We start from the raw sequence: 14,884 nt of genomic DNA, 5'->3' as shown, positions 1-14,884 counted from the left end.
ATTTGTTTCTTATTGTACTGATCTTTACACTATTGAGATTGAAAGATGTTCTTTTGGTAAATATTCTGTAAAGCATTTGTAAAATTTATTCTAGTTTCGTTTAAATGTAATATATCTTCCCGTGATTGTAATAGTGAACATTTATTTGAATGTTAGAGATGCTTCAATGCGATAGAATCGATTGCTGATTATCTGGTAATTGAAGGGAAACGATTTAAGTCGGTCTTCCAGGTCGTCTATTTTTTTCACTGTTTTTTCAACCCCTGCACGTTCTCGTAGGCGGACGAAGGGAGGGAAAGGCTCTGAAATAAATGTTAGAGGCGCACGAGGAGGGACGGGGGGAAACGAATCCATTAAATTAATGCAGTGAAAATTGACTTTTCCTTTTCGGACCGATTGAATTTCATTAAAAGTAGATTATCTAATACATTTACTCTTACAATGTTCTGCGCACGTACACGTTGATGGATCGAGGTTACACGATTAATGAGAATTTCCGTGGTCCGAGGGACACAAAGAGAGAAAACTGCGACCGTAACCCTGGCTCGGGACGATTTACGAGCAGGATCAACGTGTGCGCTTGTAGTATACACTGTGACCGCAAAATTAAAAATGAATTTCAACGAAATTGCGACAACCACAGCCACGTTTAATCTACTTTTAATTACCATACTTCCGTGTCAAATTTTCGTAAATCATGACAAATATTCTCTCCCTCTTTCGCTTTAATACACTCCTTCGGTATAATACTCATCATTTTTTTTGCCTTTTATACCGAAAAGGATAATCCTTCAGTCGATAATTAATTTGTAACGGTATGATATTTCACTAATGCATCCGAATGATCTCAGGAATCCGTTAATGATTTACTTCCATTATCAAACATCAATTCCTACTAATTAGTATTATTAAAAACTAATTCTAATGTACTCAGATTTTTATCAATTAGTTCATTACGTCCACCACTATCTAGAAATATTCTTCCACTGCTAATAGATTCATTAGTTGAAGAAGAAAGCCTGTAATGAAGTTCATCTGACTTCGTTTTACCGAGTTACGTCTACTATAAATAATCCCATTAACCCTCGTCACGATTATTGAGGGCACTGCAACCGGGAAACAGTATTAATTAACTTAATTATTTCATTTGACGTTGAATTTTGCTGAACCGATGGAACGAAGTAATTTCGCTTTATACCGTCGGAAATTCGAAGAGATAAGGGAAGATTGAATGAATCTTCAGCTTTCGATATTATTTTACGTTAAAATCATTTTCAATTGAAACTGAGGTCCTAGTAGTTCAGACGATGTTTAAAATTCGTCGATTCTAAATGCAACAACAGTTTCACGTGTTCTTAACGAACACCTGGTACACATACCGTTTCCCTTCCGATAGATGTGCACCGATCGATTTCCATCTCGACAGCTACTTCGCGAAAGACGAATTCGCTGGATATTGAAAACAAGAAAAACGGAGACGAATCACTTTATTGAAGGAACTCCGCAGCACGTAATACATAAATTGAATTGAAGTGTAACCGCGGTAATTTGAGAGGGCACTCGGTATCTGGATCAGCAGCGCCGAGTTCGATTTATGGTGGAATTATGATCGCAATTGAGATGGAATTACGAGTATCACACGTCGAATAGAATAACGGAGGTTTATGGGAATCGATGGCGAACATAACCAAAATTGTACCCAGCGAGACCGAGTACCGGAATTCACTGAAGCAAATCTGTTTGGTTCTGTACCTCGGAAATATCGTATTGTTTCCTCGATCGTTCGCTGACAAATAAAGATGGACGAACGACTATAGCGAAAGGAAATAATTTCCCTATGCAGAATATTTGTTAAGTTCGTTAATCTTACCTTGAACATGGCAGGAACATAGAACCATCGATGAACACAGAACCGGAGAGCAGAATGTACCAGCTCGTGGCCAACTCGCCGGTGCTGAAATAATTTTCATAAATTTAATATAAATATTTACCAAACCTAACAGCATTTTCATACGATTTTATTATTGAATGAGCAACGATCTCATTCTTGAGACTAAAATGTTTACAGCTCTTAAACAAAGAGTAACATTATGTATTGTAAAATTATTGTGCTTGGAATTATCCCATTAATTATAAAAAAATATGTGAAAGCATTGAATGTGATTGATATAAATGAAATGAAAGCTAGAAATGTTTCCATCTTCAACTAATTATACTTTTATAATAAATTGAAGCACGTGGCGACATCTACGGAGATTCGCTGAATTTTTTACCGCGTCTCACAAGAGACAAGTGCGCGCAGATAAATCAAGAACGTCGATAAAGAAGCACGTGGCGAGAAAAAATGTGTCGATAAAGAAACTCCCTGCAAGTATTTTTACCGCGCCACCTATTTCAGATACAGCAGAGATCTATGGATGGAAAGGAAGCTTGCTGACTTATTAAAGCGTGCATAAACAGTACGATGTTTTATTAATTAATTTTAGATATTAAAGATAATATTCCACAACATCGGAGATGATGAATTGCGAGAAAGGATACTTACTAATAGAGTACGTGGTTCGCATGGTGCCTTTCATATCGCACAATTTTGCAAAGCCCACGGAGAATGGAGTCCCTGCACGGACGCAACGCTTCCAGACCTAACAGACCATAGTATATGATCTGTAGATCCTGAAACAGACAAAGAACAGCTGTAAGTATTACCTAATTAAACCCAGAAAGGAAGCGTGTGTGCGGTTGCAGCTAAAAGAAGGAACTTGTACACATTTGAATTTCAATGAAACGGAAGAAATTATGAATATCAGACATTTAGATAACAAACTCAACCCTTCGCTTCTCACTCAAAAGCTTCAACGAATTTAATACCCCGCTTGGATTCAACGTTCAACGAAATGAATTTACTTAAGGACGCCGAGGATTTCGCACGGGGTTAATTAACCGGTGAAAATATTAACAAATTACTGTACAAAGGAATCCAGCGAAAACATTCCATTAGACACTTTTAAAATACTGCTCCCTTTATGTTGCTGGTCTCGTCCGAGCACCGCAGCAAAGGCACAAAATCCTCGGGCAGAAGTGACATTCCTCCGCCATTATTTTCGTTTCGTATCGCGTGTACGCGTCCCCGAATATTTGAACGGTGAGTGAACCGCGAGTCGCGTTTCCCACGGGTCGGTAGTCCGCAATTAAAGTCCTTCGAAAAATTAATAAGCAAAGCGTAATTTCGAAGCAATCGTAATAGTCCGGCGGCATTGTCGGCGATCCATTGTTCCCGCGGGCGGACGATCCGCCAGGGGAAACGATTTACAATAAGCCGCGCCGTACGCACACAGGTTTTCCTGCGTTTCGTACGTATAATCAAGGGCCGAGGCACACTCGCGACGAAACCCATTAAACCCCCTTGTTTGGCGTCCGAGCGAGCAAGACAACGCGCCCGCGCGTTGCCGATCGATGATGTAAGGGATCGAGAGAAGTAAGGATTCAATTTCCACGCTTGATCTACGGCGAACCCGTTGATCGACTTCCATAGAAAGCACACGAAACTTTCATCAACGTAACGGCCAAGTTTAGCGGACGAGCAACGGCTGGCTGAATCGGTAACGTCGTCGTTACGATAATTAAACCTCCCCCGCCCGCGCGTGACGTATATGATAATACAAGACGGCCTTCGTGATAATCGATGTTGCCCGATTACGGTGACTGTCGTCTGAACCGGCGCCGGAAGGCATCTCGCGAACGACGGTCTAGGATACTCGTCGTTCCAGTGGATCTCATCGATCACTGGAAGATCCACTTCTATTTATAATTTCATTGCTTCATTAATAATAATTTATCGCGTTTGACGCGTTCGTTGGATTGTAACGTTAATTACGATTGCGGTTGCCGTGGGATTGACCACTTAAAAATGTAACTCCTTTCTTTCGTGGTCGCGGTAACCATTTTTAGGAAAGAAAAGCGGGAAAACGTAAGTATTTAAATGAGAATATGAATGTATAGAATGGAATATTAAATTATTCATCTGTGAAAGTGTAATAATATTGCTATCGTTGTATAAGGATATGCGATATAAAACGATTATATCACTTTGTATCTTTCTTTAACCCATTCACTGCCAGTCACGAATACACTCGCAGCAAGAGATTGCCAGTTTGGTACAATCTTGGTTATACTACAAATGTATCGTAATATAAAGCAAAATAAATTGATTACAAATGAAATCACACATTTCACGCTAACAGTGAGTCGGTTACTACAAGATTTGTCATTGTTATAAAAGAATAAGGAATATTGTGTAGAATGCCTAAAACTCTCATGGCAGTGAACGTGTTAAGAAAATCTCTTGGATGAAAAATATACATCCTGTCCATGAAAGAACTGAGTTACGGTTGACTTAGGGTCGATCTTAACTTACGAAGACATTTCGAACCACGAGGTATGAAATCCGAATAATTCCAAACCAAGAGAGCGGACAACGATATAACGGTTCTTCAGAGGTTCACTCTTATTTCTTGGTCACCTGTTTCCGCGAGATAGCCCAAGAAAAAGAAGGGTCATTGGGGGGAGAAGTGTATCTGGAACGTATTTCTTCATACCGCCTCTGATCCCGTAGCTGACCATCCAAAAGGGGACGGTTCGTTTCGGATTTTCGTGGAATGCACATTTATCTTTCCTTAGGCTGCAGTAAAAAGCTGGTGCAATGATAGCGCGAGCCTCCCTTACGGGATCCCCTTATCTTAGCTGACACCGTGGTCAGCGGAACCGTTACCCCGCATTAGGGAGGCCGATTTTACCCTGTTTTTGGGCCGATAATTTCGAGGATTACATAAATTGGCGGAGCCGTGCGCAATACACCGGAAGGCTATCGCGTGGATTCGTGCCGTTAGCGCACGCTCGCCGAATCGATATCGCGGTTTTTCGGAACGATATTCGGTTTTACGTTAAATTATCATTTATAGTGCGATAGTGTTGTGCAAAGAATATTGCTCTTGAAAGGCAATCGTTCCCTTGAATATCAAGCTCGTTTTATAGTCGTTAACTACAATCTAGAGAAATTACAGAAATAGTAAATAAATTTCATGCGGTTTCTTGTATATTTAGATGCAGTTATGAATGATCATCTTTTGTTAATTTTACTGTTTTAATTTAGATATTGCATCAGAAATGTATCGAGCGATAGGAATTCCAATAGCATCGCATTTCAAACGTTTAATTCACTTTCTACTTTTTCTATGATTTACGGAGTCGTTCGTTTCGATTAATAACTAGACTTTCTGATGCACAATATTAGATAACCATTAGTAACAACTCGATATCAATAGCTCTCTTAGATACCGATCGCTACACCGCCGGCATCCCAGGCAACATCGCGTTAAATTTCTAATCAAATTCACCCGTCTACTTCGATGCACGTTTAACTCGAACCCACAAACTTCACGGCGCTGTTCCGTCCAGATTGTTTGCTAACGCCAGCCGCAATCAACATTAACAGACAAGCGACGTATAAACATTTAGTCTAAACTGAAACGGGACTGGCTGTCTCCGCTACTCGCGTTCTAAATTTGTACAATATTTGTCCACAGCAAAATCCATAACAACTCTTTACAAATTTAAATAAGAAGACAACAGAATTTCTTTGTTCTAGAGATTCTATTAGATACCAACGAAAATAGAAATCTCCGTAAAATTTCTATACCAGCTGTTAGAAGATCGAAAATCCATTGAAATCGCTGTCTGTCTTTAATAATTTTTTTTGAAATTCTTCTAATCTGCGTAATCTAACAGCTGAGGAAAGGTAACGATAACCAAAACGCGGCGAACGTTCCACGCGAGGGAGAGGGGCGTCCTGTTCGAACTGCCCCTCGATCTCCTCTGCGCTCCTCTTCTTCCTTTTTCGCACGAAAAGTGGAGCGAACACTGGACGACCTTCACGTATGGATCGTATGAAGCGAAGTTACGAGCGCGCCTCATAAGATTTTAAAGAGGATCCGCGAGGACCGGCGCAAATATTAATTATTTTCGCCCTTCAAAGCGGCGTGCGCGAGACAAACCTTCGATCTATTATAAAACGATGCGCTTCACTCAATGAAGAGAAATCAAAGTCCGTTCAACCGACGGCGAGTCTTTTCACTCAATTTTATCAATAGACTGATAAAGCGTTTCGCAATCTTCGCCGAGAATAATTTCAAAATGATTTCGTGAAACCTATAGAATCCATATAAACTGCTTATGAATTGACATAGAATTGAATATAACAATCGCGAAGAAATTATTCAATCTCCATGCAAATCGCTGAAGGAAAGAAGCTGAGAAGTAGAAAAGGAACTAAATGGAAGCTTGTCATCTCAATGAACGCTTCTGGTAAATCGAGATAATAAAGTTGTGCTGATATTTTTTTTCAATATTTTATTATCCCATATTCTATAACGTTTTCTATAAATGCGTAAATATCCACAGGTCGATAACGAATTGAATCTTGTATGAGTATTTGCAGTCCGTTGATTGGATACCTGTTCTAAAGAAAAATCTTGCTCAACTGCATTAACGAAAAGGATTAATTTGCATGTTGCAACGGGGTTCCCGATGTAGGTGACGCTAAACTATGTTACAGCGAAGTGTAACAAATCGACGATTTCCTCGTCTGAATCAGCGAACCTTTAATTGAGCCACGCCGCTACGAGGGAGGATCTCGATAGCCTGGGATTAAGTCTGTCAAGTTGCTCAATTGACCATTCAGATGTATCGTAGAAAGGTGGAGAACTATTTCCTGCGTTCGCGTTCAGCTATTTAAATCCTCGACACACTTGCCGCGGCAAATACTAACGTCAAATATTTAGCACCCTTCGGAGCGTCGCATGCATTATCCACTCAGCAAAAATATCATCCATAAATACGGTTTGCACTTTGCTGTTCATTCAAATTTAAAGCTGCTCTTAGCCATTGAGGACTTGTTTAGAAGGTCCTTACCGCACGCGGTTCTAACTTTCATCTTAAATTGTGTTTAAATCGAAAAAGTTTCATCTTTGTGTATCTTTGTTCTAATATTATATAGTACAATTAATATAATACAATGATATTATTGCAATATTATTATAGTATTCACTTCTAATATATTACATATTTATCGAACATATATAAACTTTTAATATTTCAATTTCGAAAACGTTGAAATTTCTTTGCCAGAGGTTTACCTGAAATCCGATATTAAAGTTCTCAAGACAGTCGCTTAAGAATACTGCAAACGATAATAATATTAATGCAATATTATTATAGTATTAATCTCTAATATATTAGATATTTCTCCAACATTTTTAAATTTCTAATATTTCAATTTCGAAAGCATTGAAATTTCTTTGCCAGAGGTTTACCTGAAATCTAATATTAAAGTTCTCAAGACAGACGCTTAAGAATATTGCAAACGATAATATTAATGCAATATTATTATAGTATTAATCTCTAATATATTAGATATTTCTCCAACATTTTTAAATTTCTAATATTTCAATTTCGAAAGCATTGAAATCTCTTTGCCATAGGTTTACCTGAAATCCGATATTAAAGTTCCCAAGACAGCATCGGCATAAGAATACTGCAGACGAAGGTAGCGAGGATAAAGGAGTGGAACTAGCATAACAATTTTTCAACTCGACCGTTGTTTCAGAAGCGCGCGAACAAACGCGGGGGTCGCCGTGTATCCTTAAAAAGCATTTATGGGAAACGGAACGAAAGGGCAACTCACCCGTATATTATACAAAATTTATTCCGGTGCCGCTTATTGTATACGACTCGTATAAATTCGCACCGGGAAAGGGGGAAATAATCCGAAACAAAACGTGAATACCAACTAGGCGGATTGTTCAGCGATTAACAAGAATACACTCGTTCTGCTAATCACACGGTAGCTCGGAATATTCATGATCCCGCGGCGAGAAGAAAAAAATCAAAAGGAAATACACACCGGACTTTCTAAATCTTTTCAGCCCGATATGTAATTTATATCCCTGTTTACTTCGCACGGCAGCTGGGCCGCGCGACTCATCGGATTTACAATCAGTGAAAACTGAAGGAATTAGCATCTGAATCTAATTCGAGGTTGGCCAGAAGCGAAGAAAGAATCCTGCATTCGCGCTCCGAGTTTACACGCTTCCGCTGGACCATGGACTTGAATTATTGCCGATATAAAAGTAAATCTTACGATTTCGTGCATGCATAAATCTTGATGATTATTCGCATTGTAACTTTCTATTTCACACCACCGTCCCTATGTTTGTGTACACCGATAATGCGCGGACCACCCATAAATCACAATCATTCCAAGTGATTCGAGGAATGCGCACTTTGCAAAACGAAATTTCTCTATTAAATATAAATATTCCTCGTACAATGGGGTTTTCCGATTCGACATTCAATGAAGGATACCATCGGAACTTTTACTAGCTCTGATTCGTACATTCCCGCGGAATTCCACGTTTCCCGGAATTTCCCGGGTCCGTTACTGTAAAACGTGTCAAATTGCTAGAAATCGAGTATCAAATAATTCCATACATTTTCGCTGTAAATTAATATTCAGCGAAGAGGGAATTGTAAATAAAATACGACACTATCGTCCCGCGGTACAGTTACTATTCGAAATTCCCGACGAAACAGAACACTCGTTTATTCGACGAAATCAGCAGAATTCTATTGAAGAAAAAAAACGACTCCATTGAACACGATTCTGTTATTCACGCTGTATCGGTTGTTCGTGACTCAGAAATTCCCGAAATTCGTACATCATTTTGTATTCCCCGTTGTCGGTCGACGAGGAAGAAGAGGTAACGAAGTTCGACGGATTCGGAATCAGCGAAAATCCGGAAATCAGATCACGCGAGAGAATTGAAATTTCAAAGACTTCGGCGCGGCTCGCTTCGTCGTGGCGCGAACAATAAGGAATCGAATGAGAAAAAAAAACAGAGGGAAAAAGGAATGAGCTTGTCAATTATATTCGTCGATCGGGGCCGGCGGCACAGACGCCATTATTTGTTTAAAACTAGCAGGGGCAACGGTCCGGATCGATATCCCCGTACAATATCTGAGATTTGCATTGTGCCGAGCGTTTCCCTGAATTTCGGCGACCCTGCATTTAGCCGCGTGCTTCGGTGCGCCGCGTTTCGCAACAGCGCGCGCTCGTGATCCCGCCAATCAGAAATTAACCCTGCCACGGTCCTAGGTTCATTCGGAAATTTGAAATATCGTTGGGAAAATAGGAACGCGTAGTTCGACGATTATACCGTAGACCTTCGTGGAAATTCAAATTTCCAGCGATATAATTAGAGAAACAGAATTACGATGGGAGATCATTTTTTTATAGTGAACATCGTAGGAAACACTGGATATTCGATATATTTCATCGTATCACGATTAATCCGAGCGATCTTGCACTTTCTAATTTCTCATAAATGTATAAAGATTCGCAGTCTAATAATTCTCTTATACTATTTTCGAAGAAAGTATCCCTGATAAAATGAGCACGCCATTAAATCGGAAAAATGGTGCTAAGAGAATGGAAACTTGATTGGATCGAAAAAGACTCGAGGAACGTGGCAGGTTAATATTACGATTATGAATTCGAGGAGAATGTAATCTGGATACCTTGAATAATTATATACTCACTGTCATAATTTCCATTTGTCCGAGGATTTTTAAGTGGCTATTATTTCTTAGGTATAATTTAATACACAAATATAGCATTCCAGCGATAAACTTTAAACCCTGTACTCTGCGCAGAAAATGTCGCATTAATATTCAGTGAATTAAATTGAATTAATGCGCAGTCTAATGAAGAGGAAAAGCTTATTTGGAATTGGTTCGCAGTTTATGCGAACTGCTGGAATTAAATTCATTTTGATATTATAAATTCACGCTCCGCATATTAATAAACCACCGGTTTCACGTTTGCCTAATTCTTCACGGAGAAAAATGTTGTTGCTGGAAAACTCGCTGCCGAGGGAATTTTGTGGATATAATTGTTACAAAGAGTACTGTCGTAATTGCGACGAAAGGGAAAATACAATGTTTTTCACGGTTTCAATACCGGCGACCGCCCGTTGCAATAATTGTCCCGACATATTGGCAGGGACACTCGAATTAGGAGCACACCACCCGCTGGTCAGTTTGAGTCCTGATAAAACAAAGGGTAACAGAGGGAAATAAAAGTGAAGCGAGAATGGAGGCGGAACGCTGGACTGCTATCAAAAACAACGAAAATAAATGTCGCGCGGGACATGCTCGCCGGACGAGCGAAATCTGTGTTTTAATTGAACAATTTCAAATCCTTGGAAATTACTCAAGGAACAATTGGAATAATAAAGGTTACTGTAATCAGCTTGAAAAAAATAAATAAAGGAAAAAAGGAAGTGTAAGGTATAATATTCCTACGATGAAAGAGCAAACGCAAGAAACTGAGGATTGACGGATTCGAGTATAAAAATCGAATGAGACGTATCGCACGAAATATAGGGCAGTACAAGAATGATTAAATAATGATACAACGAAGGTAATAAAATAGTAAATTCGAAGAGTTTCATTCTCAAGGGGATGCTTTCGGAAACGATCAACCACCCCGTTGACGATTTCTTTCCCGGCGGAATTAATTGTTATATCGGACGCTTGCGAACCCTTTTAACCCTCGCCCCTGTAATTGGCGCCGAGAACGCGAGAAGCATTCCCGGGATCGTCATAATCGCGGAAGGGATTACGATTTTTCAGTATAGAAATTCTTGGACGATGCGCACGGGAATCTGACATGATTATGCGGACATAAGAAACAGCAGGTTGTACCTTTCGAAAGTTCAAGCGGCTCTACACGGTATATTGATGGTGCCCTTTAACCTTTCGGCCACTGGAAACGCAGTGTTCGAATACGACTTCGCGCGTGCATACTCAGTCTTAAATTCGCGGATTATATGGTCGACAAAAGCACAATGCGTATCGCAGTAAAATATTATTATTTACACTCTTGCGAATGGAATCGTAAAGATGTTGCACGCGCGAACGAGGCACCGGACTTAAATAGTTTAATTAAAATCACGCCTAATATAGAATTATGTATACATTGACGAACTGTCCATTGATATCGTGAAACTGGTCGTTGCTTATTTATTGGTGATTCACGCGATCTTCTGTGATACAAATCCGAATTTAATCGGGAACCTGTTTCACCTGCGGGCGGAAAGAGGTTGTACCGTAATCGCGAACACGAAACTGTTGGTATCACCGAAATCTATAGTTCCCAGTTAATTAAATGCCTGTTCTTTCCTTTTATGTTCACGCAACGGTGAAAGTTAATGGCGATCGGAGACACTTACTTTCACATCTGCATGGTAAGACAGTAATTAAATCCAATAATGTACTCTTCAATTTGCTTCATATTGTGTTCCTTCAATAAAAACTCTGACGCTCTATCTGCTCAATCTGACTCCCACAAATTGACTAACATATTTCCACCGTCGAGAATTCTGTTTACAGAATTGCAACGACAATAGCGAAATATAATCTCAAATATAATCCAACTTTCATCTAATTTCAAAAGAAGTAACAAATATAATCCCATTTTCATGCGATCGCAAATACAAAAATTTTCGTAAACTTTCGTCTAATTTCAAACATAAAATTCTCCGATACAATCCATCTTTTATTGAATTTCAAGTATAAACAAATCTTCAAGTATAATCCAACGTTCATTTAACACTAGATTCACGGAACCCGTCAATTTCACGGATATTGCATTTTTTAATTATTTATGTAGTACCAATTCAAGTCGATTTCGATTCGTGCAATTACGCGAATACGTATTGCAAAAGTCATAATTTTCGCGATTTATATAGACGAACACTTAGTTTTCTAGAAACAATAGAATAAAGTTTAGAATAAACGTCCGTAAATCTAGTATTAATTTCAACTATGAACGAAGTAACAAATATAATCCAATTTTCATGCGACTGCGAATACAAGAATATTTTCAAGTACAATCCAACGTTCTACAATACAGAGCTGAACTTACTTGAAGCGTTCGGCGTTCCGGATCGCGGCACAGTGCCCTGACGAAATGCGGATCCAGATAGTCCGTCATAGTAGCCTATCTGCAGACTACTCGGCGATCCTTTTACCAGCGTGGTCCCTTGTCCCGATAAAGGACTTCTTCCTGGACATCGCCACCAAAATGGTCGCGACTTCCGACTACCTGGCCTCCTTAAAGGCCCGCCGACCTTCCTTCGGCCATTTAAACTGCCGATCGTCTCGTCTCATCAATCTTCGCGGGACGTTTCATTTTCGTTTACGGAACGATTCACGTTATTATCGTCGATCAGAGAATCCGCGTACGATCGAGACGATCGTTCCCGTTCACGCGCGGACCGGCTACGGACATCTCGTCAGATTCAGCCCCCCGTGTTTGCCGATCGCCATTCGTAACGCGCTCTTCTTCGCTGTGTCGATTTCAGGTGCTGCCGAGTCCTGTAACGAACAGAAAAGGAAAATGTCAGACAGAATATCGATTGTGCTCGAGGGATATCCGATAGTGAAGGAACTGTATAGTAAGAACTTCTACGGTGAAACGTATACTTGGCTACCGCTATTGTAGAACCTCTGGCAAAGTCAGGTAGCCTGATGCTTTCTCTAAGATACGATGCAGGTAAAATTTTAGTAATTCTTTGACTTATGGAAACAAACGGTACGTTTAACATTAGAACTACCAGGCGGGCCAAAATGACCAATTCCTAATTTCTTTTTTTATCAATTGGAATCTTAATAAATTCGCGCTTACAGCTTTTAAGAAATTTTGAAAAGACGATTTAAGTGCTCGGTAGTTAGGGACTAGTTAACACATTGCGTACCGGCTAATTTTCAGGAAACTGAATTGTGCGGATGGCAATTTTCACTGAGGTCAACTGATGTCACTATAAATAGAAAAACTCAGATATCATATTGCTATGTAATATATTTTAAATAGATAACCAATCCGAATTAAATTTTATATTTTTTTCAATGCTGTGGCAATTAGCGAAGTTGCGTAACTAAGTGTCTTTATATAAAAACGAGATTTCTCGTTAAAAATATGAAGACAAATTAAGCCTCTGTTAGACGATGAAAGCTTGGTCATCAAACTATTCAGATTCCCTGATTATTTATTGTTGAATATTTATTTGCGAAATAAATACAACAGAAACTCTGTTCTTAGCTTGATCGTTTACTATGAACTGACGAACGGCTTGGAAAAACGAGACGCTCAGCGAGTACAATAAAAGGGTGTCCTCAGGTAATACTGACCCTTACAAGGGAAGACGTACTTTCCACAGTATTAAAAATATACCTAATGCTTACTCTCAACCGTCATCTAGGTCTAATTCAACTGTAGGTCAATTCTGACTTTAGGTAAATCTAGTTTTAGGTATGATAGACTAGACATAGCTCCCTTTCAACATATTCCAGTCTTGGTCAGATCTAGCTGACGACTAATTCAACTCTGAGCTAGACCTAACTTAGATCTTTGTAACAATTCCGTTACATCAAGAAGTAGATACAAAATTTGTCTCCTACACTTTTTGCTTCGCTTTAATCAAAAGATTCATCACTGCTATTGAAGTAGCTTCTAGTGCCGCGACGTATCCACGGGAGTGCATACATATGTCGTTCCTCGAGTCGAATAATCGCGGGTCGGATGGTCCGTTTCATGGTTGGTCGATCGGGTACCGGAGCAACGGCGCGTCCTCGGCACAGCTCCTCCCAAGGTAGTTAGGTACGTTGTTACTCGCGTGACGTTACATGCCAAGGTCGGCGAATGAACCAAGAAATCGACGGTTGTTCCCACTCGTGAACATTTGTTTTCATCTCGTTTTCGAGGAGCGGCAGCGGCTTCCTCCCCCCGTTCGCCGATTTAAATCGATCCGATCGGAGCCGATCGAAAGGTCGACGAGCCTATTCCCAGTTCGCGGCCGCTATCATTCCCCGCATCTATCCGCAGGTGCAGCACGCCTTAACGAGCGACTTCCGTCGCGTTTATAATTCATCCTGCGTGTTTCGCGATTCATTCATAATTCGTAACGGTACCTCGCCTTTTTCCCCCATTGCGTCTCGTCTCCTGAAGTATCGGTTGCTCGAAATTCCCGGGAGGACGGGATCCAAGGGAAACGGACCCGGATCGATCCACTCGCGGGATTATTGGACTTAGGGGATACATGGGTGTTTAGCAGCGGCAGAAATGTCTGCCACTCGGGATTCGATGGGTTCGAGTATCTCAACCCTTTATAATACTCTGGGTGTACAGAACTGTAATGTGAATCGACAGTTGTAAGTGGAAGAAAGCTTTCTTGAACGTGGGAGATATATTATTGTGGAATAAGAAGTGAGCAAGTGATTTTGTTACTTCTGAGTTATTTAGCTTTTAGTTAAGCACCTTTTAGTTGCTCGGTTCCTTAGTTACTTATTTCCTTAGTTCCCTAGTTACTTAGTTACGCAGTTGCTTAACGAATTATTACTTACTTAGTTTTTAGTTACTCACTTCTTAGTTACCAGCGAGATTCACAACGTTCCAGAGGAACTTACTAAATTCTGTTCGTAATTCCTCGTCGCGAGTCGGACAACGATATTATAAATCAAGGGATTAAGACGATCGTTCCATCGAATCGTCGAATTCTATGTGTTGCTGATTTTATCAGCGACAGATACCGGTTCAGAAATAATATCTGGTCGCGACAATGGGAGCAACGGTCCGGGAAACTCGGCTCGACGAAGTCGGGCGGCCATCATCAACTTTTTTTTTTCTCTTCTCCCGAGGTCCGACGATTCTATCGGCGGGGACGCAATTTTGCGGGATCTAAAATGGCGAATCGCGTTTATAACGGAGGCC

The 14,884-nt window shown here is 40.1% G+C and overlaps 1 protein-coding gene across 3 annotated transcripts in view; it reads right to left on the bottom strand.

The window, feature by feature from the left end:
- Positions 1-14,884, bottom strand: part of LOC116432792 (rap guanine nucleotide exchange factor 2) — a 220,800-nt gene that overhangs the window by 161,977 nt on the left and 43,939 nt on the right. For all 3 annotated transcript variants that reach the window (XM_076371110.1, XM_076371111.1, XM_076371112.1), the window contains exons 2-4: positions 12,041-12,492; positions 2,546-2,673; positions 1,871-1,954 (exon numbers count right to left, since the gene is read on the bottom strand). In XM_076371110.1, coding sequence (XP_076227225.1) covers positions 1,871-1,954; positions 2,546-2,673; positions 12,041-12,109 — 281 coding nt within the window. In that variant the 5' untranslated portion in view covers positions 12,110-12,492. The remainder of the gene's footprint in view (positions 1-1,870; positions 1,955-2,545; positions 2,674-12,040; positions 12,493-14,884) is intronic.

Source organism: Nomia melanderi, chromosome 9, assembly GCF_051020985.1.
Source record: "Nomia melanderi isolate GNS246 chromosome 9, iyNomMela1, whole genome shotgun sequence".
NCBI lineage: Eukaryota > Metazoa > Arthropoda > Insecta > Hymenoptera > Halictidae > Nomia > Nomia melanderi.
Note: the sequence above shows the minus strand (reverse complement) of the source record. Positions and strands in the feature narration are given on the sequence as shown.